This window comes from Falco cherrug, chromosome 5, assembly GCF_023634085.1.
Source record: "Falco cherrug isolate bFalChe1 chromosome 5, bFalChe1.pri, whole genome shotgun sequence".
Lineage (NCBI taxonomy): Eukaryota > Metazoa > Chordata > Aves > Falconiformes > Falconidae > Falco > Falco cherrug.
In genome coordinates this window covers 1794325-1818621 of record NC_073701.1, presented here as the reverse complement: position 1 = coordinate 1818621, position 24297 = coordinate 1794325, and the positions used below count along the sequence as shown (strand labels likewise).

General features: G+C 39.5%; 1 protein-coding gene across 4 annotated transcripts in view; it reads right to left on the bottom strand.

Moving 5' to 3' along the window:
* WARS2 (tryptophanyl tRNA synthetase 2, mitochondrial) overlaps positions 1–24297 on the bottom strand; it is a 51408-nt gene that overhangs the window by 18369 nt on the left and 8742 nt on the right. For 3 of the 4 annotated variants that reach the window (XR_008732287.1, XR_008732286.1, XM_055710589.1), the window contains exons 2-3: positions 20937–21038; positions 11640–11897 (exon numbers count right to left, since the gene is read on the bottom strand). The exons of the other annotated variant lie outside the window; for it this stretch is intronic. Coding sequence is in view for 1 of the 3 variants with exons in the window: in XM_055710589.1 (XP_055566564.1) it covers positions 11640–11897; positions 20937–21038 (360 nt within the window). In the remaining 2 variants the exon portion in view is untranslated. The remainder of the gene's footprint in view (positions 1–11639; positions 11898–20936; positions 21039–24297) is intronic. 4 annotated transcript variants of the gene reach the window in all.

The following is a 24297-nucleotide window of genomic DNA, read 5'->3' as shown; positions in this document are numbered from 1 at the left end:
AGTGGCTTTGACATTACATCAGTTACCAAAACACCAAGTGATCTAAACAGTATTTGTTGAGTTGAATCTGCAGATCTGGGTTCTAGCAAGTTATACTCACTTTTAATCCTCAAATACACACAGTCCTTTCCTAACTAAGTCTAGAGTGCTGAATACTGTCAAGAAAAAGCCTGATAAAAGGGGGAGAAAATATAAAAATGCACACAGAAGGGTAGAGATTTCAGTTGGAAAAAAATTCAGTACTGGAGCCTAACGAGTTAACATTCATCACCCAAATTGCAGTAACTGACTCTGTGTTGGTCTATGAATTGGGAGGTACTAGGCTTACACCACAAATCATTTGTCAGACTAAATCATGGTTTAAGCTACTGTGTTTTACTTGGCAAGAGGGGCAGGTAATTGCTGCATTTGGTCAGTCACCGTGCATCAGCTCAAATGTGGTTACTCATTAAGGTACAGTAGTCCATCACTTTGATTGGACAGATTTGGATACAAAGAAACTGGAAGAAGTGAAGATATATATGACACCAGCAGAACAAAGGCCCAGTCTAACTTTGATTCTGTCACTGAGCAATACCAATGGATCACAATCAGGAGCCATTCCCTCAAACTCACTCAGCCTCCTGACCCGAGTCCATTTAAAATTCTGAGAAATGCCCTCACTGAGCAACCAAAACATAAGAACGTAAGAAATAATATTGTACTGGATCACCACAGAGGTAGCTGTAGCCTAGCACCGTTTCCACAAGTAGCAACACGAGACAGCATTTGGGGTGAGCACATGAGCCTGCCACTTCCTACAGTACCTTCTCCTCATACTTCTCCAGCATCCGTAATGGCTGTACTAGGGAATATCATAACGTAATAACCCTGGCCCAGTCCTGTTACCTGTGTTCCCCATGAATGTGTCTAATCCCTTTCTGAACCTGCTGATACTGCCCACTTGACAATGACATGCAGCAACAAGTTCCAGAGGCTCAAAACTGATGTGTAAAGAAGTACTTTCATCTATTCACCAGACTCTTTGTTTACTGGTTTTGAATGCCACCTGTCTTGTATTGCACAGTTGGGTGAACAATTCCATATTCAGTTTATCCAGTGCTTTTCTGATTTTGTAAACATTGACTGCATCTACACGTCAGCCTTCTCCTCTTCAAACTGAAGCACCCCAGATTTCTAAACTTCTCCTTTTAGGGCAGCTACTGTGTCCCTTGTAGCATTAACTCCCCTCTATCTTTTGTCACCTCTAATTCACTACTCCCTTCTTGAGATGCAGATGCTAAAGCCCTACCCAACATTCAGGATGTGGGCACACTAAGGTTTTGTATAGTGACAAAGCATCACCTCTGCCTTGTTCTGAATACCCTTCCTGGTGATACGGCGATGACGACATATTGCTGGCTTTCTTGAAAATTACTTGTACTGAGCCAATGATTTCAGTAAACTGCCAATGAGTCGTCTGACTCCAAGACTTTTCTTCCTGCATTGTGACTCAGCTCAATACTGTGCAAAGAAGCTTCCCATTACTTTTACCCAGATGCTTTACTTTGCATTTAGAGCTCTTCTACCACTAATTTGCCTACCCACTCTGTTTCACAAGTCCTTCTGGAGTTCCTTTCCTTGGCATAACATTTGACTACCCAGAAGAAATTAGCAGTGCCCACAAACTTCTGTTCACTACCTTCATCAGGTTATGAATGAACATGTTGACCAAAATTGCTCCCAGCATGAATCCCCAAGGGGCACGACTACTGACTGTGCCATTAAAAGGGAAGTGATCACTGTGCCCTATCTGGCTTTCAGCTCTAGCCAGCTGCAAGACTAGTAATGAATATTTCCTCCAATACATCTTTTAAAAAAATAAGAACTGATATAAATCTTGCCAAAGGCTTTTCAAAAAACTCAAATCCATTATGTTCCTGGGATGCCCTTTATCCACATGCTTACTGACTACTCCCACAGAGTTCAGCAGTTTAGTGAAAGATTTCCCTTTGAAGAAATGATAGCAACTCTCCAAAGAGACTGTTTACTTGTGCACTCAGCATCCTACTCTCAGTTGAAGACTCTACCGTCCCTGGTAAGACAAAAGTAAAAATCATGAGTTTGTAGCTTCTGGGGTCCCACTTAGAGTTCTCCTTGTGTGCTGCCAATATGACTTCCATCAACTGCTCCTCTGACAATGACTGTTTATGGTGGCTGGCTGCACACCCTGGCCACCACTTCTGCCATTTCACATCTCAGGTTTTTTTCGCTGAATGCCAGCTGATGGCTGAACTGTCTATCTTTACATAACTGTTTCTGTAAATTTACAAGAAACTGACTTAGCTCTTCTGATTTGCTGCTACAAAATGCATAAAGTGACAACCTTCCCAACTCCTCCAGCAGCAAAGTCCAATACCAAGAACTGAGCCTTGCTCTTAGGGTCTTATCAACCCCGAGTGTCTTCTATGCTTTCAGTTCAGTGATCCCCTAAATGATCTCCTGTTTTTGATGCAAGACCACTTAGTTATCAGCTTAAGAATCATCCGCAGGGTGTTCCTCAAATTCTTTTTTAGCCCCCTTTTTTTTTTTTTTTAAAAAAAAAGTAGACTACAATTTTATACACTTTCTTGTTTTTCTAATTTGGTCAAGTTTTCTCTTCTGAAAATCTAATCTTTTCCTATGATCGCCTCCTAACCTATGGAACCATGGAAAAACATTTGCTAGACTGATGTTTTCTTCATGAATGGTGTCATGCGTTTAACTCTTGGTTTTTTGGTTTTTTTTTAATAAGTTTATTTTTTAAAAAATATGACCTCCAGGACAGTTGTAGATTTCTTGGGTTTTGGGTGGTTGTTTTTTTTTCTTATAATTAGACTTCATTTTCACCTAGCTCCCTTTACTGAAATAGAACATTCATACACTTTATTTGGTCTACTCTCTCCAGCACAATGTTGAACATTGCTACAATGAAGTTGCTATGACTGAAAGCCCTCTACTAAAACATCCTGAACTAGGTCCTGTGAACCACCCAAAAGCAAATGTAGAACAGCATGATTTCTAACAGTTCGTAAAACTAGAAAGCATAATTTATTGCATCCAAAAATTTTACCTGTATGTCTTATTTTGATAAAGGCTATAAGTGGATAGTTAAAATGTAATACCATTGCTCCCTGTCCTAAATTTGCAGATTCTCTTATCTCACTTAACATCTCCTGATAACCACCATCATCTGGATTGGTGGGTCAGTAGTACTGTTACATTCTAGTATTTTCACACATAAGGATTTTCATTTCCCCATAGTATTATAGAAAGAAGCAATCCTTCCAGTAAATTCAAACAGTGAAATGAAACAAAATAGAGAAAAGATATCTCATCTTTGTATCAATCTGTGAAATGATTTTCAGTTGCTTCCTATTGTGTTAGGCAGCATTTATCGTGCTGCCACCACAAGGAAGATCTTTGTCAAAGAAGCATCACTTCTCACACAATTTTCATTAAAAAGAATAGGACTGTCAAAGAGGTCTCTGTTTGCTTTTTTTCTTTTTATTTTTTCTTTTTTTTGGAAAGACTTCACCTGACATCTACCTACAACTCTAGGAAATAAAAGTATACAGAGTTGCAATCAATTAAGGTTATTTTGTGTTTATTTAGTTATTTATTTAGTTATTATTATTTTGAACATTTGAACATTTATTCTGAAATATATTATTACTTAGTTTGAACAACTAAAGAACTTTGTTTTGTATTATAAAAATCCAACACCAGAAGCACCCTCTGGAGCTATGATGTACTTCAGGAATGTTCCTACCTTCCCAAAAGAGAACAAGTAATAATAAGCTTAGCTCTTCTCCAATGAAGACAACAGTTTTTCAGCAGTGCCTTCTCCCCCAAATACCCCAGTATAAAAATACTACAAAATGTAGAAAAACAGCATTACATCTCCAACAAGCAAAACTCACAGCCACTGACAGTTCCTCAAATGTATGTCAAACCAGCCTCCAAGAATGTCACAATCACTGGTAACTCTGAAGAACAGCTATCTAATCCGTTAAATCCTTCATGTCAACTCCAGCCACTTTTGTGTCCTGAAAGAATATAATAGCCTGTTTTCAATATAAACATTATTTTCTCAGGAAATATTTCTTGCAGCTTGGCTAAAAATATTTGGAGGACTAACAGTCTTGTAAGTCTTCTATTTATTGTTTCCCTTACAAAGCCAACTATTTCCCATTTAGCAGTTTTCACAGAAAAGCTTAACCAGATCCATATAGTGACCCCCTCTTTTTTATACAGCCCAAATAACACCCTTTGCTTTTCTCAGTAAATACATTGTTTTTCTCTTTTTTCCTGCTCTGTGCTTTCACCCACTTTAACAAAGTTTTCTTTCCTAATCTGTTACAAGTCTGTAAAAACCATCCACATTTCTCAAAGGGTTGAGATGGTCATCTCTCTGCTGTCCACCAGCAACACATTTCCTCCTTCCATTTCCACTGCATTAAGCATCCCCCACAACCGGGCTCACTAACCACTAATCAAAGAGTTATTTCCAGAACAAACTACTTACATCCCTTGCTTGTGGCCCGACAAGCCTGAGTCTGCATAGTCAGATTCCTTTTATTTTATAGTATTTTAAAGCACACATATAACAGAGGTGACCACTTCCAAGTGATAATGAGCAACTACCTAGAAGGCACAAACATCTCTCCCTTTTCACCGGGCTGAGTGCCCTGCTTCTCCCTCTTTACAGACAAATAGCTTCTTAATTGTTTACTTGTGTGGCCATTTGACATTATTAAACTCAGATCACAATTTACACTTGGATCATCTCTGGGGTGTTATGTGCTGAAGTACAGCCTCAGGGCTTCTCCCTGCAGATCTATCACTTTGTCCTTGATCCTAGCTATTCCCTACCAAGTTATTGCTGCTATTCCCTGGCCACAGCCACAGTTGGTGATATATACATGGAAAACCAATAGCTACTTTTAGCCCAAGTAATTCTAGATGAGTTTTCATGCTGAGACATACAGCTGAGAAGGACAGCAAGCAATGAGATTCAAGAACAATAACAGAGGGAAAAGCATGGATGCTGTACGCAGACATGAAAGCAGGCAAATCAACAACACTGGAACTCAGCTTTCTGAAGCTCATTATACAAAGTTGTGTGTCAGCAGCTGAAGTAGCTTCCTGCAAAAAGGGATGCAGCATTTCATTTTCAAGACAGATATCCTCAAGTTGCAACCTACAGCCCTTCTCTGTAAGGGACTGTAAATTCACTGCATAGCTGTTATATGGGAACAGCTTCCCCTCAGCAGCATAACCTCTTTAAGGGCTACACTTTAAATAGACAATGAGTGTCAAAGATTTGATTTTAACAGTGCAGGGGACAAACAGGTCTGGGGAGGTAATCTGGGTAGCTGTGTACTAAGAAAAATCTGAAAAGAGGAGGGAAGTGTCCCAAATTTAAAAAAAAAAATGCAACTTTTTTTTATGATTTTTGTCTCTTCTAGAAGTGCCAGTTAGTGCTTCCCAGAGATTCAAGAGGCTTTTTAGAAGAAAGTGCTCCTCACATTTATTTTTCTTGAATAAGAGGGAAAATTTTATTAATGCCTAAGGTTGCAAGCAACATGTTCAGGATACTTGATAATGCATCTCCATATTATACAGCTAGAGAGAATAATGGGGCCATAAACAAGACAAAACAGACTGCTCTTGAATCAAATGCACACAGCAGCTGAACATCCAGTGAGATACTTCTATGACATACAATTTGACATGGTATCCCAAATTCCTGTTCAAAGAAATAATTCAAATGTCGGTGGAGTAAGTTCAAGGTTACAAAGGCAACATCTGATTTGAAGAACATGTTAAGCAATGTATTGAATTTGGGGGTGGTTATCTAGCTATCATTGGTAAATCTATCAGTATTTACAGCTTTCACTATTACCTATGAATATTTTAATAACTTATCATTATTTATATTTGGCTAAAACTTACACAAATAAGATCTGTCTCTTCAAAGAGCCTGACCAAGAATACCCCTACTGGAATCAGGTGATATGATTATAAAGCCAGATAGAGCACAGTTATTTGGCCAAGACACCCTTTTCCCTTCCTTTATTCTTTACGAAATAATGTCGGAAGCGTTCTCCTAGTCTAACCCACAATACTGTTTCAGTAATTAATTTGGTGTGCCCAAAAGTCTGGAAGAGAGGAACATATAACAGCTACATAACAGGATGAGATAAACCAGGTAAATTAATGAAGGAAAAAAAATAAAAATCCTATTGAACCATGACTCTTCTTCCCCCTGAGCTCTAGTTATGTCTAGCCTAGTCCTGTGGGGGAGAAAACTGAGGGATGAGAGGAGCAGAATAATTTTCTAAATTAAATAGTCACATACTTCCTCTTATGACAGGAAGTTTTCAATGGACCATGCTAAATTAATGTACTTTAATGAATTTATAAGCTATGATGCAATGGAAGCTTTTAAGCCCCTCTGAAAATTGGACAAGAAGTAGCGTTAATCCATTCAAACCCTGCCCACAAAACAAAGCAGCTGGATATTTCTGGAAAATAATAGCAGTGAAACAGTTAGTGCACAGATTTAAATTGTTGTATTTTTGCTTTTGGAGTTAAGGCTAAGACAAATTGGCAAATTCCCACCTCCCAGAGTTACTGCTTCAATTTGCTTGCACACTGCACGAATACTGCAGCTGATTATACGCAGAAAATAAATCACCCCATCCAGAAGGCTGAAAACTGCAATTTTCCGCCCAGAAACTGAATGTTATGTTGTCCAGAAACTCACAGGACTCCTCAGAGAAGTGTTAGTGCAGCATATCAACCACTGTCTGCTGATCAACTCTGATGGAATTCTAGTTTCTCTTGGGACTTTTAGCATGTGTCTACTACGATAGGTAGATGGACAGGAAGAACAGCCTGAAACCACATAAAAGCAACAGCGGTTTCTAAAATTGTTTTGACTGTGAAGCAGATGAGATACAAGATGGTTATGGGTAAGAATTGAAACGTGTACTGTACCCAAACAGGAGTCAGAGAAAACAGGTTACACTGTATAAGCTTACCATGTGTGCAGATTGCTTACTGTCTTCCTTATTTCCCTCCTGTAGTCCTTTTTGTTTTTAATAAAACATTCTAAGTTTTATGAAAGATGACTGTTGCAGCTTTTATCAGTTATGGTACAATTTAAGGAATATATTTGCTCTTTCTTCTAGTATTCTCAGGATATGTTGTGTAAGTCATTATTCTGTTACTTCTCTTTTTATGCCTGGTAGGCAAAGGCAGCCACTTAAAGCATATCTTGACATTATTTTCTCTAAGAGCAAAGAGTTTCATACATCTTGCAGCTGTGCTCCAAATAAAAATGGATTATTTTGATTTATGCATTTATTTTTATTCTTACAGAAATCATCAATCTTCTATGACTTGTCTTCCTACTTAAGAAAATATAATTAAACAAGCTGTAACAAAAGAGCTTCTCTCACTGGGAGGCCATTCTAGTGTCCAACTTATTCCACAATTGTTTTTTTCTATACTCTAATTAAATGTGCTTGTTTATAACCCTTCACAGACAATGTGGTTCCAAACACTACCTTAAATATTCATCATCATCCTTCTTGCTTCCAACTATTTTCAAGTTATCATCACTTGTTCTTTGTAGCCACTACTTCCCTAAGATGGAGTTCAAGTTTGTATATGGTAATGTAAGTGTGGGAGGTATTTAGCGAACTGCTATGTATGGAGACCAAATTAACAGCCAGCCATTAACTTTCTGTTTCTGTATGTTATAAAAACCTTTAATTTACAAATGGTAGATTCTGAAGCATACAAAACTAATTTTCGTCAAACTAGCACTTTCTATTTATAGGTAACTTAGCTGTATAACTGATACATAAGAACAGAGGCCACATATCGCCTAAGAAATACAATAAAAATCAGTCTGTGCAAAATTCCTCTCACTGTTGTTTAATTTTACTTGCAAGGCAAGGACATACTTGAAATCAGTTCTGGGACTCCAAGACAACTTCCCCTGTATCCTTATCATAGCAGCACCTTTTGGACCTACTGTATACATGAGAGGTATCTGTTCTCATCAGACTTTTTCCCAGCAGTCAATCTGTGATTAATATTCTTCAGCCTTTTGTCTCTTGTTTGTATTGGAAAGGATGATAAAATGTGGGAGAGCTCTGGAGGCAGGTATTTCAGATAGCTCTGGATTAGAGATTTGATCTGCAAAAACCCTGCTGTAAATAAAAGCCTACTCACAGTGAAACTTACTAAATGTACATGCCTTTCAGGAAACAAAGTTTCTTGAATCAATCCTTTTTTCACATATGGCAAACATATTCCAGAGAAGCAACACAAAAAGCAACAGAAAGCACAGGAAGAGCAGGCCAAACAAACAAACAAACAAAAAAATCTCCTTTTTCAGCAATTCTGCACCATTCTTACCCAGGTTAATCCAGAGAAAGTAAGAGGACACAGCAGCATTTTACAATAGTGACTGCATGAGCAATTCCCTTAATGGGGCTTACCATTGCTCGCATACTTTTGCAGTGCAAGAATTTCATTCTGCTATTACTGCTACAGAACCACAGTGCTACCAGTCATTAGTTGTAGCTGGTTTTGGTGATTAGAACCAAAATTTCTTATTTCATAATAATATTGTCTCATGATGTTTAAACAAAAAAAAAAAAGAACCGTTAATCAGACGTAACTGCAGTAGCACTTCAGTGATGGACAGACTTGGTAATTTTCAAGATAGGACTCAAAATACTGCAATAATTGTAGTACATTAATCTACTGAGAACTCACTCATTTATCAGTTTGATCTGATATTGAAAAAAGAAAGCTACTTTGCCCATAACCAAATACCTAAACCAGTTCTCTATTTGCAGCTTGATTTTCACTGCTTTCCTGATAACGTCTGGAAGTACAACCTCGTTCAGTATACAATCCATTTTGATCATTCTGCTTTACAATTCACCTAAATGTTCGTAAGCAAAATTGTGGCTTTTTATATCACCCTTGGAGATTGCTACAGTGGCTGAAAAGGAGAGGCCAGGTCCTTTTTTGAAAACTGAGCATCTGCCAATCCAAAAATCAAGCAATAACCTTTTGTGATTAGCAATAGCTGCACTCCACCTTACACCTTTGTTTTTAGGAACAATCATCTCGATATTATGACATTCCACAATGTACTATTTCATTATTGTACTAAAACAATAATCACATTAGTAAGGTTCCTGTCTCCTTTCCTCGCATCAAGAGCTACACACAGATATTCCTTTTAATTGCTTCCAGAGAAACATCTGGTCTTGCCAATGTGACTGTAACAGACCATAGTGCAACTCTGGGCATACCTGACCACTACATACAGCTTGAATAGACTTGTTTTTGGGAAGTCAACAAACCACTTCAGCTTGAAGCATTACTGAAACAGTCTGGATTCACAAATGACTGTAATAGTTCTGCTTGCAGTGTGACAATGAGCTTTCAAAAATGTGCTAGAATCAGCCACTTCTGAAAGCTGTATTGATACAAGTGTGCTAAGTATTTGTAAGGATATGGTTCAAGACAACAGACATGGCCCACAGAAAGCAAAGAATTGTTTAGATTGAATAAGAAGAATAACCACCAGATCTGGACAGATAAGAACACCAAGAAAAATTAAAATAAAAGGGAGTCTATTTAAAAGAGGGCAGCCTCACCACCATAATATAAACCAGAATAATCTTTGGTGGAAACTTCCGTTTGATAAAGTTAAACATTTTTCAAGTCTAGCTATCTGAAGTTTCCATTGGTTGTTGACTGTATTGGTTCTGTAGAAGCATCACTTACAGTCCTGGCCTCCCACCATTTCCCTGATACTTTCTCTTTGGGGACTCACAGACTCGATCTATGCATTATTCTGTTGTGAAACATACAACATACTTTCTGTGTCTGACTGCAGTGTAAGGTCCTCCACTTCCTGCAGAGGTGGCACCTCAGGTATGTAACAGTCCCAACAGATTTTTCAGATTAATTTGTTGAGTCCTTTTCTGAATTCATACATATTTCAGCATGCACTGTATCCTGTGCCAAGGAGTTCTGTAGCCTAATTGCAGGCTTCATGAAATCCAGCATTGTTTTGCTCATGCTGAATCTACCAGGTGTTATCTTATTTTGCTGTTAAAGTTCTTAGTAGATAAAATAGTTGTTCCCTATCTATTTTCTCCATTTCACTTGGAGTTTTATAAACCTTTAATCTATTCCTCTCTAACCATAACCTTCAAACCATTTTTCTTCTAGGCTGAAGAGTCCTCTCTGTGTACCTAGTCACTGATCCTGTGTTGTAACTAAATTGCTCAGTTACCTGAAAACAAGAAAAAACAAAACTCCAGACTGGTTTTTACTGCTTCACTGGCTGGTAACTCACCTTGAGATTATTCCAGTTAATGTCAACCTCAATGTGAATGAAGTTAAGTCAGAGTAGGGCAGAATTAAAACCCAAGCTGGTAAATTATTTAAAAAGGATAAACAGATTTGAGCACAGGATAAATTAGTTTAAACATATCTCCACTAGAATTCTGAGATAATCTATTTAGACTTTTTTTAATGAAGAAGAAAAGTGAAGCAGGAAGTGTTCCTGTCGTCATCGTTTCAACATCCACCAGGGATAAGGAGCTATGATCGTCATTTGCAGTTTGACAGCCACAGGAAGCTCTGCCTGTAAAGAACCACATTCAAAGGAGGAATGTAATACCATGATTTCATCTCGCACTGATAAAATTCAGACCCTGCGCACATCATCTTCGCAGTTCTGTTGCAAGTTGGACATCCGTTTAAAGATGTCTTCACAAGAGTGGAAGCTATGATGCATCTGCCTCAGTGGGAAATTACGGAAGTTTGCCAGTTTAGAGTCAGTAACGGGAAGTTAATCAGGCAAGAAACTAAGCTGTGTTCCAGGAAAATGCAGCATGTGACAGACTAGGCTGACATATGCCAAGTAGAAAGGTAAGCCCAGTACCCCTTGGGGTGGTCAAGAGAAGCAGCAATTATTTCATGTACAAATTACCAGATCAGGTTGAAAAAGGTGCATATGAGAAGGAGGTTATAGTGAAGGGGTGGTGGTGGTGGGAAATCCCAGAGAAGATATAACTCCCAGGTGATTACAATGGAACTACACAAAGCCTACCATACCAATCACCTGTTGGAGATACTGTGCAGCTGGCAGATTAAGTAGTAAGTGCTGATACAAAAACATAGAAACATATTCTACTTGCCTTTATGGCTGCACAGACTACGTTTATGCATTTATCAGTTAACTTTCTGTCACTAACGTGAGACTTACAGAGCTAAATTAAAGCTCTCCTAACAGGTCTTTTCAGCACTTTACTCACAGGCTGCACAAACTCGTAGCTGTGCTTGGGAAATTGAAAATGTACTTATTCCTAAATGGGCTTCTCAGTCATAGTTTCAGCTACTTCAAAACAACAGCAAGGGATAAGTTTGAAATCCAACATTGCTAAAATTTTCTAGGGCCACCAATGCAACAATGATAAAGATGTTCAGTAATGCTATGCTCATTCATTAACATATGAGGAAAGCACTTATTCTCACTTGAGAAACAAATCTACTTTAACAGGAGCACTAACCAGTGACTGTCGGAACAGGAAGCACTTCTTTGGGTCAATACCACAGGCAAGGATGGCAGCAGTGGTGTCCAATATGCTCTGGCGCAGGACAGCTGGTTCCTTGGGCATGGTGAGCGAGTGCATGTCCATAATGCTATACAGCACTGAGCTGCCCTCTTCCTGCAGGTTCACCCAGTTCTGAATGGCTCCAAGGTAGTTACCCAAATGGGGCGTCCCAGTTGGCTGGATACCAGAGAAAATCCGATCCACGACCATATTCTGTTATAAAGCATTGGTAAAATTAACATATACATTTTTTGATAGATTCTTTTCTATTTTAGAGTCATTAATAAAACATCACTTATGCCTGTCTCCCCATTCCTCCTGTCAGTGCATTAATGTATAAATTACCTCAGGACTGACTAAAAATAATTGCAGTAAGTCAGTCAAAATACTCTACCTTACTGCAGAGAGACTGACAGCTAGCGTAATTTTAAGCCATCAGCCTGCGTATGGAAACAAACATAGCTGTAAACAAGATCAGTGAAAACTACATCTCTGAAACCAAGTGGTAGACTTTTTTTTCACCTTTTTTTTTGCACCCAAGTGGTATGTTTGTCTTTAGTACATTATCCATTCTGATATGGAAACAGGATCACAGCATAGAGAAATTAAAACATTTGTTATAAACATAAGCAATGTCCCAGTAGACTGCCACCTTAAGTCCCATAACACTGCAGTCTTACTTTTCTAGCTGCAAAGAATGTTTTAAGCAGCTCCTGAAAGAAACCCAGTCCTTGACCCAAACATCAAAGAATAATGAAAGTGATTACTAAAGTTCTGAAACTACCCATCGCGGCAGCAGTGGAGTTTCTAAAAGGGCTCTACAAGCAAATACAAAGAAATACTGCTATAGCTCAAGATTGCACCTGGAATACTGTGGTGCATCAGTACCAATAAAATGTCAACATCTGAAGAGAGTTCACAGAAAAGCAGCAAAAAATTATTAAGAAGCTGAGGTTGTGAGCAAAGATTAAAAAGCTTAAAACATGTATAGCTTGGCTAAGTGACAGCTACCATCTTGGAAAGTTTGTTTTCCTGCATCCCAGCCCTCCATCTGACCATTTTCTCAGAGCCCCAAGCTGTCAGCATATGATCAATTACCTCCTCGACCTTTCCAATGAATTCCACCATATTCAGAAGTAACTCAGCAATGTTTTATGTGAAAATGCTTGTTACATGCCAAGTTACAAAAGCATGTGAGACTGCTCAATGTATAAATGAGGGTCCCACCAACCTCAGCAGGGAGTCCCAGTCACAAAGCTGCACAAACCCTCAGACTCTTTTGTGTGGCAGGAACATCAACTTCATTATGCATCTGGCTGCATGATCTTTTTTCCTGCTATATTTTATAAAGCAACATCTATATCAGACTACATCAGTAAATAAATTCTCTCTGTTTTCATTTCTGCGAATCTCTTAGAAATGTACAGGTGAGAAAAAAAATTAATAAAGTCATACAACTATGAAACCACACAAAATGGCAGCAGAAGTTAAGGCCTAGTACCGTTATTTTTAACTATTAAAAAAAGGACTTCAAATTGACTCAATTCATTTTGACTCAGACGCAAGAAAAATTAATGAGAAAGTGCTTCAAAGGGGAATAGTTGTTGGGGGTTTTTTTACATGATCTATAGTTCAGAAAAGCCTAGCCCTTTTCCTTCAAAATTTGCTGGAAAATTCTTTTTCTTTTCAAAGTAAGCCTGTTTTTCAGATCAAGACAATTTTCTTATCCAATGTTTAAGTGTTTGTGCTGACAGGTAAGAGCAGGTTTGGGCTAGCAGCCATGCTAATTTCTCCTGCTCACATAAATGCCTACACATCTAAGTCCAGGTGGCAACCTCGTCACCCCATTCCAAATATATTCTTGACTTCTAGTATATTCTTGAGTCAGTTTCTAAGTGCCCTTGGAGAACCTCCAGCATAGGAGCTGCAAGGCTGTCACACCAATGAAAAGCACGTAATTTCCTCCAACAGCAATTCTAACTTCCAGTTCTTGTGCTCCAGTCCTTGACCACCCATGCCTCTTCTCTCCATTATGTAAAAATGGAATTATGCTACTCAATTTCTTGTTTGCTATTTGATCCCTTGTTTTCCTAGGGACCTACATCAGAGCATTTATCACCACTCACAGAACCCACTGACCTCTCACTAAGCTACTACCCAGCCCAAGGACTTCAGCCAGCTTCTTGTTACCACTGAGAAGGGCCAGGCGCTCACCTAGAGAGGGAGGCATACAACATCCCAGCATACATAAATTAAATGAAGTCCTGTAGAAACTTGGGGAACTTGGAATTCACTAGGCTTCAGAGCTGTACTTCTATTAAGGGTGCAGAGCAACTGCTAGGTAATGCAACAGGTACTTCACAGTCTTGTGCTCCCCATATTCTCTTGGCAAAGAGCAGGAACAAGCACTCAAAAAGAGAACAAGGCTATATATAGATGACCACTAAGATGGTGTTCTGCCCCTACAGGGATCCCAGAACAGCTAGTTGTTTGTCAGAGCACATTTCCTCTTCTCTTCTCCCTGTCTTCCCTGACTCAGTTCAAATTCTGATGCTCTTTCCCATGATTATTTGTCCCCACAGCGCTGCCTGCATTCCAGTGCCCATTTACATGCCTGTTTAACCACAGTCCCCTACACAGGCTACAGCTTCTTACAGGCCTACTCTCAATTTTCTTATTAGTTTCACCCCTCCTGTGTTCCTGTATCTTTTTCTTCTTCCATTTGTGCTTTACACCCCCTGCTTCCCAGAAAAGATCTTGCATTGTGTATCAAGACAGTAAGGAGGCACAGAGAATGCCATGTGGTAAAGAAGTTATTATTGCCAGACTCCAGTGACTTTACATAAAATAAATTTCCTATCTGTGCTGTTAGAAGAGCTAAGAAACTTCATAATGTTCTAGAAATCCACTATGGATGTGCATCAAATAAAGTACGCTAGGATGACCATGTTAAAGCATGGTGCATGAACTTGCACATCTTTCAGCTGTGGTTTTGACAAAGACATCACCTGAAATGTCTCCTGAAATTATTGCTTCTTTTCCTTGGGAACATGAAGCTAGTGCTACTTCAGTACGCCCTTGAGTTACTATGTTATGGCAAAAAGGGGGAATCTGTGCAGTCAGCACAGATCAGCCCACGTGCCCACACCAAAAAGAGCTGGCACCCCGAGCCTGCGGAGAACAGGTCTGTCTACAAACCTTGCTGGTCCCCTAGTCATGCAGTCTCCATTCCCTTGCAGCCACAGTCCCTGCTTCATATGCTTCCCACAACATGTTCATTATCTGCCTTTTCCCCTTCCCGGATCATTGCCCATTTTTTAGACCATATCACTATGAACATACTGGATGCACTGGCAAAACTATGTCCCCTAATGTGAGTATAATATACCCAAATAGATGGTACAAACGCAATAGTGACATTTAAATGATCAGTTTGAGAATGTTTTTCACCAAGAAAATACAAGATATCAGTGTCTCAACATAAACAGTACATTCAAATGCTGTACTAACTCCAAATATTTGAAGGGTAACAGTGTACTACTTAAAGATAGGTTTCTTGTAATACTACTTAAGTTAGCATCTGGTGACACACTACATGTTGGAAAGAAAACAACCAAGTACGATGTAAAATGGACACAGTTTCACAGAAAGAGAGAACAAAGTTCTCTGTCTATCCAGTAAAGAGAATGGCTGTGAAAGCAAGCATGGCATCTTTAATGGTGCTTGCATGTTCAAATGGTAAACAACTGCTTATAAAAGGTTTGTTCAGTATATGGGCAATAAATACCAAGTTAAACATGAGAAACAAACAGTAGCAGCATTATACTGAATTTAAGTTCAGCAATTACTTAACCTAAAGTATGGAATTTGCAGAAAAAGTAAACCCGATAATGAAAACTGAGCTAGGCTGGACCTGGGTAAAACACTTGCAAATACATGACAAAGAACAAACCCACACTGGCTCCCAGCTGAGGGCCCAGTTGACTAGAAGTCTTTCATCTTTAACTCCTTTGATTCCAGTTAACAACATAAAGCATGAGATGTTACAGCAAATAGGCTGGTATGAAATATTCCATTGTGTTAGCAGAAGTCTATATTAAAAAAAAGCCCACAAAAAACACCCTTAAATGAATCTTGGATTTCTAGCACTAAAAATATACAGAGAATATTGCTCCTTTGGAGAGAGTTTATGTTCCCTGTTTGTTCACTCCGTGAGAAGCAGCGGGCAGCATAGCAGCGTGGCAGGGGAGTTCTGCCTGGTACCATGAAATCATGGGGCTGGAATGCACTTCAATGGAGCTGTTAGGTCAGGGGATGGGAGCTGTGTGCTCAAAAGTACTGGAATTGGAAAAGGATAAAAACAAAAGGAGTGAAGACTTCCCAGTGGAGCAGAGTGAAAGCCACAAGACATGCAGCTCCAGCCCACAGGCACTCACTCATTCAGACATCTGTAGTAAGCACAGTGTGAGCCTGCTGTTCGTATGTTTAACTCTGTGTGGTGTGTGCACCTACACCACTAGTGCTGCATGTTAATCTTCACTCCCGTTAAGAGCATAGTATCTGACAGATGTTTTAACATCTATTATTGTTTTCTCTCTATAAGACTTCTGCATGGCATTTCTCAGCAGCATTTCTAAATGAAGCTTGGCTCAAACCCCATTAAGATTCAGGTGTTTCTTACCTAACGTTCTTTTTCATGATGAGATAAACAGCTGCTGCTCCATATACTGAAAAACTGTAAACATCCAAACACTCTCAAATAATCAGGGATAAGTACTACATTCTTGTCCCAGAGCAGGACAGCTGAGTCTGGCCCCAACACCCTGCAGTATGGCCACATCCATTTTCAGTGCAAAAGAGTATACTGGGAAAGATGCTAACTTCCCAAATCCAATGCTGCTCTCCTGGACCAAAGCAGAGCTTTTCTCACTGTGTCACACTTGCGATAAGGACAGATACAATTGCCAAGGCCTCAATTCAGCAGTCAAAAACACACTCATTCCCTGCTCATGAGACAAATGTGCCAGAACTGGAGAACACACCAAAGTTGCTGAAGTTAAGGAAAAGATCCAGGCAGATCAAAACATCCCATGTCACTAGCCTACCCTTAGTAGCCTGACTATATCTTTCATGTTTAGCTTGTAAGAATTCTGTGAGGGCTGAATAAAAGTAATTTACCTGTTGAATGCATGTATTCGCCTTGGCACAGTCAACAGAAAACTCCTTCTCAAATATGTAGTAAAAACTATCATAGCACAGTTCCCTCCACAAAGGATTTACACAAATAAAATCAAGTCAAAGCATCCACAGCACGTTTTCAGAGCCTCTCTTCTTTATAACTCCACAGAAATACTGCCATCATACACTTGAAATGACAGCAGACAAGCTACAATTTATAAGGAAGCCTTACACCTACACTTTCATCTCTTTGTAGGTTTTAAAACCAGAAAAAGCTTGCACCCAATTCAAGGAGGCAGGAGAAAGCTGCCAACAGACAGACAATTCTCAGGATTGCTTTTTGCTTTTAATTTGGTATAGGAAAACACTTATACAATTACATAGAAGTATACATAAAAATTTGCCTGGTTAGAGTCCCATTTAGACCTATTATGTAACAAAATAGGCCGTAAGATGATGACATCAATCCAGCCCTAGAAGTACAGAGGCATTACACCTCAGCTTTTCAAGCTACTCAGTGATGGGGGAGACAGACATTTCTATTTTCAAGACCTCCACTAGCCAGATACAGAGATATAAAATTCCCAAAAAGTCTTTTGCTAATTGTATCCTTTGAGTAGCTGAAGGTAAGGACAAAGCTTCAGACTAATTAATTTCTTTGGACTTCCTTCATAAATCTATTCCAGTAAGCTAATTGATGGGAGACAGGCTTATGCCTCTATCTATAATGTGTCTAATAAATATTTTCATCTTTAAATTAAAAAAAAGACTTGCTCAAAAACTCACCTTTGGGCTGAAGCACAAGCAAGAGATTTCAGACCCAGAACTCACACCATTACAAAAAATGATGATGGTATTGCAATAGCAATAGCATGCAATTACAATAGCAGATGCACCAGAAATCACCCTGCGAACCACAGCGGTTGTTACTATTCACATACTACAGCATTTAGCCACTCTGCTTTATTTTAACAGCTACTTAGTCGGGGCAGAACAGGTGAAGAGCTGAGTGAGATCCCGCAGCATCAGAGCTAATTCTAAACACAGGTGGTGGGCACAATGGAGAGAGCAGGAAGTCGACAGGAGAATCACTGCTGACATCTATGACAGGAAAGATTGATGGCTTCCCTCTCTAGTTTTCCCCACTGTGTAGGCACACAGGGGGTGGGGGAAAGGGACGGAGAAGCTGCTGTGCTGGCGACATAACACACCACACAGCCTCCACAGCACCAGCGCTGATTAATGAGACTGGAACCACTCAGGAAACAGCAAAGGATCATTCACAGACTTTGCTCTTCTTACAATTTTATTCATAGCAGTTAATTTTGCCCTAGTTGTCCCAAACTGAAGCAAGTTCAAATTTGCCAGAGGAAAAGAAAATGTGAAAGTCAAAGGGAAGAAAGAGCAGCATTAAGCAAACACAGACATGAGTAAAACACACAAACTGGAAAATTTGAAATTTCAGACATGAAGATCCTCCCAACAGGGATCAAAAAGGGAAGAAAAAAACCCCAACAACCCACCAAAAACTTGCCTCAACCTCAGAGACAAAAGAAATTCTTTGTCCCCAAGTCCCCAATGTCTACGGTTTTTTTATTTCCCTCATTAATACTTTGCAACTTCAAAGCTCTTGTTGCTAAAATGATATGCTTGTCTGTTAATACTGGCTTAGCAAAACCTGTTTTCAGACAGCTATTAAATAGCAAAATGAAGGAAAACCAGACAAGTCAGGTTTTACTAGCTAAAGCATAAATTTTAAACCCTAATTGGGACAATTTAAGTGTTAATGTTATTAGAGATAGAAAAAAAATGGAAGGAAAAGGGAAACTTAGAAGCACTCTATGTACTGCAGACTTTCCTTCATTTATTGCTTTTTAAGCAATTACTTCTCTGCAAACTTGCTGTAGAAACCTTTAAAACATGTTTATCTTGATCTAGTAATTCAATACATCACATTAATCTGGTTCAAATGCTATTTCATCATGATTAATTCTTAAAATTAGGGATTAAAGACTTAACATTAAATTTGAAAGAAACATACTTAGACCAGAGCAAGTTTTCAGATAAATAGCTCCTGAGAAAGGATTAACTCTTTGCCTAGAAACTGAAGTAAATTAAGATTTAAACAGCACTGCCTAGTACCTTTCTTGAATGTCAAATGTATTTATATTTAAATATAAGTAAGATTTTAATATTTATATTTAAAATAAGAAACGCATTTAAAGGAGGGACATTTACAGCACATACTAACCCCACCCTATAAATTTAACTCTGCCCTCTAGGGCTAGCAAAAGAATACAGTATAACTGCATTTGGGTTAGGCTGCCCTCTCATGCTGCCTTGTTAAAGATGACTAAGCAAATGGATCCTTTAATGTGGTGTGCTGCGTCCCGCAAATGTATTCTCTCATTTGCCTTTATGAGCTCCACGTGCCACTCAATATGCTAGTGACAGCTGTACCGACAGCAGCAAGGATTATCTACAGCAGGTTGCCGCAATTCACACCGCCACGCAACAGAAGGTACCTCTGGACCAGAGGCACCGTGGGCTCTTCCCTCCCACGCAGAGTGAAGCAGGTTATACAAACTCTGTCTAGCGGACTTTTAAGCAGCCAGCAGTCTACAAAACAGAAGAGCTGGCTCAAGTACTCTGCAGAGGTCCTAGGACAAGAAGTGGTGATAACATTCGACAGAGCAGGAAAGGTTTGTGCACAGCTGGGGAAGGAACCAGGCACTGGGTCTGCACGCAGCCAGCGGCAGTCACCAACCTTACTCTAAACCATGATGTCTTTCTCAGCAAGGACACAGCCTGACAATCTCATTTTTTTTGTGCTGTGCTCCCTGCAGTTCTCTCCATCAGCTGGAAGGGCAGCATGTTGTGGCTGCTGTTCAAAGCTGAGGCATGTCCCAAAGAGATGCAGTTATTGAGCAGGTCCAATGCATGCCGACACACGCACTACTCCTTCACCTCCTGGTTTTCAGAGACATACACAGAACTGTAATTAACACTCTCAGATGGTCCAAGACAGGCAAAAGCCTATCAGCCTTAATCCTGCATTAACTGTTCTCAAACCATTTACTTCCTTTTTTTAAGCTAAGGCAACAAAGCTGCTCCAGCCAAACTACCTAACCACAGACATTAACTGTAGCCCATTTCAGACCCAGTGAAAGGGTAAAGGACTTAATAACGCTGTAAGGATGAACAGGACTTAATAACACTATGTTCTTACAACTACCACACAATAGGCTGCTAAGGGATAAACCAAATTAGTGCCTCACTGACAGGAGGCTGCAGCAGGAGCTAAGCATGCTGAACTATCAGCTGGAACACTCTGGCCAGCCGGGCAAGGCATGAAGGTCAGGCCAGTACAGTACGTGCTGCTTCCAAGTCCATTAAATGATGCACACAATGCTCAAAGCTGAAAACTTGATAGTTACAGTACTGTAGGGATTGCTTGGAGAAGGTGGCACAAGGGAACAGGAGAGGGAGCAGAGAACAGCCTTATTACACTGTGGAGAACACCACAAATCCATAGAAAAACTAGTTTACTGTTCACTGAACAATGTGGTTGAACCAGCAGCAACCAAAGTTTGAGGGCACAGATGCCTTCTGGAAACAGTTGTCCAAAGCACCTCCCGGGTCTGTCTTCCTCCTGACCCAGCTGTGGCCCCATGGGCCAGCACAACACACTGGCACAGCAGCTGCGGGCCAGGGAGCAAGCAGGGAATCTCATGCTCCGCTCTGGGACCTCACCTAAGTGGAGTTACTCTGTATCAGCCAGCTCAACTTCAGTTCTTGGAAAAACCCAGGAACAAATAAAGAACTCTGAAGAAATCACTGCTTTGAACAGCTGTCAGCAGTATTTCTCAAGAACTAGTGATGTCAGATCACTCTGATAGCCTTCTATAGAGGAAGAGGTGCTAGAATGGAGAAGCTGTACTAAAGGTTATGTCCTGATTTTCACTAAGTTCCGATATTACCTCAGCTTCCAATGAGCTACTGAAACAGTACCTAGAACATAATATTATACCCTGGGAGTGGAACTGGACAGAAAGAAACCAAAATGACACTTACTGATGGCTTACAATGGTTGTGGAAAGATATACCAAACAGAGTTTTGCAGGGTTTTGTCCTGGGTCCAGTATTATTTGATATTTTGGTATCTTCCTTAGTAATCTGGATGATGAAATAAAGAGTATTCATTAAATTTGCAGATGATACAAAGGCAAAAGGATGGTAAGAGCTCAAAATGATCTTGACAAAGCAAAGAAACGGTCTGAAAACACAGGATGCTCTTTACTTGGCAAAAGTACATGGATTTACACAGAAAGGACTACTCAACTGCACAAACACAGGAAGGAGAACAGGTGTTCATGCAACAACTGCAGAACAGGATCTGGGGTTTGTAACGTTTTAGAAGGTGAGTATGAATCATTATCACGCTGCTGCAAAACATTCACATTTATAAACTACACTAAAAGTTGCACAGGAACATATTAACAGGATTAAAATCCAGAAGACACAAAACAATTTGCTCACCTTAGAATGAGGGTGGCCTCAAGCTGGAACACTGGGACAGGTTTTAGGTCTCATTTTTCAAGATGGTGGTAGGAGGCCATAGAAGTACAATCAAGTCCAATGAGAGACCTCAGAAATAAGACTAGAGGAAAGCCTGAAAGAACTGAGGTTTAGTCCAGTGGAAGGAAGCTCTTGAAGGGACAAGGCCTTAAACATGCCTTAGATATGTAGTCTTCTACATATGACTTTTGGGACCATGGTTAATAGGGTAAGAAACAATGAGCTTAAGTTGCATTTAGAAAGATTCAGATCAGATGTAAAGAGAACCTTCCAACAGAGAAAAAGAAAACACTTCAGAAGAGCACTTAGAGAGTTCTTTATTAAAAAACAGTATATAAGATGTATTGATAAAGATGTAGAGGCAGTATTTTTTGTTTTGGGCTAGGAGAAGCACCAGATCACCTCCAGCTGGGTCTCTTCTAGTCCTCTGAGCCTATGATCTTATACAGGTATAGTTAAGGTCAAAGCAAGATGACCAAAGAGGATGAAAGAGAGATCAAAGTTCTATTTAGATAGGCTAGGTCTCATGACATTTTAAGATTCAAGTCTTTCTACCTGCATTTAACAAAATTTAAGATTAAAGCCTTTTCACAGGTAGCAGCTGAACACTTACATGCTCTGAAAACACATTCTGTGTTGTTTAAAGATGTGATATACAGGTTAACATTTAATATTTGTAAACTGGTACACACCCACATTTAGAAATGTCCACTGCTTTCAACAGAATAAAACTGATAGCATCAACGAACAATTAGCACTCATTTTGCTATGATACAGGTGTTACTGTCAAAATGTAAAGTATATTGTATTTCTAAATTATTAATATAGGTTATTTGAGATATGAAATGTTGATATGATTTTGAGTCAATAGATTAAAACATTTTAAGTACCAAAACCATCACAATCTTACAGCAAAACAAAACAAAAAGCTGAAGAATGCTCCCATATCTAAATACATCCCTCCCAGAGAAATTAGAGAAGTTTTATGTTTTTGATCACAGTAGTATCCAAATCCCTTAAAAAAATATGATCGCTCTTGCTCCTTCTCTGACCTCTAGCTGAAAGAGATTTTATTGTATTTTTTCATATATTTTGTTCAAGTGAGGAGTCTGCTTGCTACCAAGATTGCCCTATGCAATATAAACAAAGACTATCAGCTTACATCTAGATGGATGTTTTTTAAAAAATATTTTTTGTTTGGAAATACTATGTTTCTTCAGAATATTGTCCTAGAAACTCAAAGAGTAGTTCATTTCCTCTCCACTATTTTATCTGGCAATTTCCCGCAGCAAGGAAAAGTTGGCTTCATCTCACATGGGGCCAAAATTAACACAGCTGTTCAAAAACTTTCACCTTGTGGTCACCACCTGAAATTCACCTCAGGTGAAAAAAGTTTTAAAACCACCTAATGGCTGTTGAGAGGCCTTAGGAGGTAGAAGTCTCAGAAAATTCCTTAATGGTGCAAGTGCGCACAAAGAAAATGCTACAGCTGGTCCTCCTTGTCTGTACTGAAGAGAATCCTATCAATTTAAATATTTTAGACATAGTAATCATACTTGTATCAGGGACTTCTACAGAATTTTAAAAACATTTTCTGAAGACAGACAATACTCATAGACTACATTTAAGCTGTTTTTATCAGTGCAGATTAGTCCTGAAATCACCAGCCTGGGCTGCTTCCACAGAAAGGACAAGTGTGGATGAGGGGGACAGAGGTATGAATTTGCGCCTAGGTCTTGACCTCAAAAAGGATGTAGCCAAGGCCTGTTCCCATGTCTAGGAGCACAGCAGCTCATCTGGATGCCCTAGTTTAGATACAAGCACTGACCCCAAATAGTAAATGATCAACATAAAAGGTATATTCTCTTCCTAAGGAATTTAATCCAGGGTTGAGTTGAAGATAGGATGAGTGTAGTGTCTGTATTTCCACTGAACAAGCAGACTGAGTTTACCACTGATGAAGTTTCCTATATACAGAGAAAATTCTTTGATTACATGAGTTCTTGCAGAACTGCTATTTAAGGTGCATGAGCATGTCCAGTCACTACCACAATAAAACACTGCTTCGAAAAGTCTGCCCCTTGGTCACTAACATCTAAGGAACATAAAACCCAAAGCAATATACATAAGAATTTGTAGCAGTGCAATTAAGGGTTATCATGTTTGAGACCTAAAGCACATAGAAGTTTATAGAAAGTTACCTGTGAGACTAGAATGGCCACAGCATATACCACCCAAGTCACAGCAAACTGTAGTCACAGTCCTCCTTATTACACACCTTGAGCCCAGAAATGTCAAATGAGAAATTCCCTAGTTCATGTGTGACACTCACTGCTTTGTTATGAAGATGCGATCTCCCTTCCTAACTGACCTGTATTGTTCAAACTGGCCCACAGGAAACCAGGCAAATTACCAGCTCTCTCAGTTTAGCTGTACCCTCTGGAGTACATCAGTGTAAAGAGAAGCTGACTGTTCGTATTGCAGGTATCCCAGAGATGTGTAATACTCCATTCTTCTACAGACTTCCAATCAATGTTGCATCACCAGCTGTAAAAATGGCACTCTGAAGGGAGTGACAGCACCTTTGGCTGTTCTGGCCTGGCTTAATGCTTGATGACCATGCAAAGTGCTGACATTGCTTTATCTCTGCAAAGATCTCAGAAGTGGATATCTTCCAGAAAAAAACCAAACAAACCCAAACCAAAGAAACAGTGGAAGTGTAAGAGCTGCAGAATGTGTACTCATTCTTGGTGACAGCAATTACATGGGCTAATTTGTTGCCAGCAGAGATGCAAAATGAGATTTGATCAGGAATTCAGAGGGCTGGACCTCTCATTCCCTTTACATAAGCAACAAA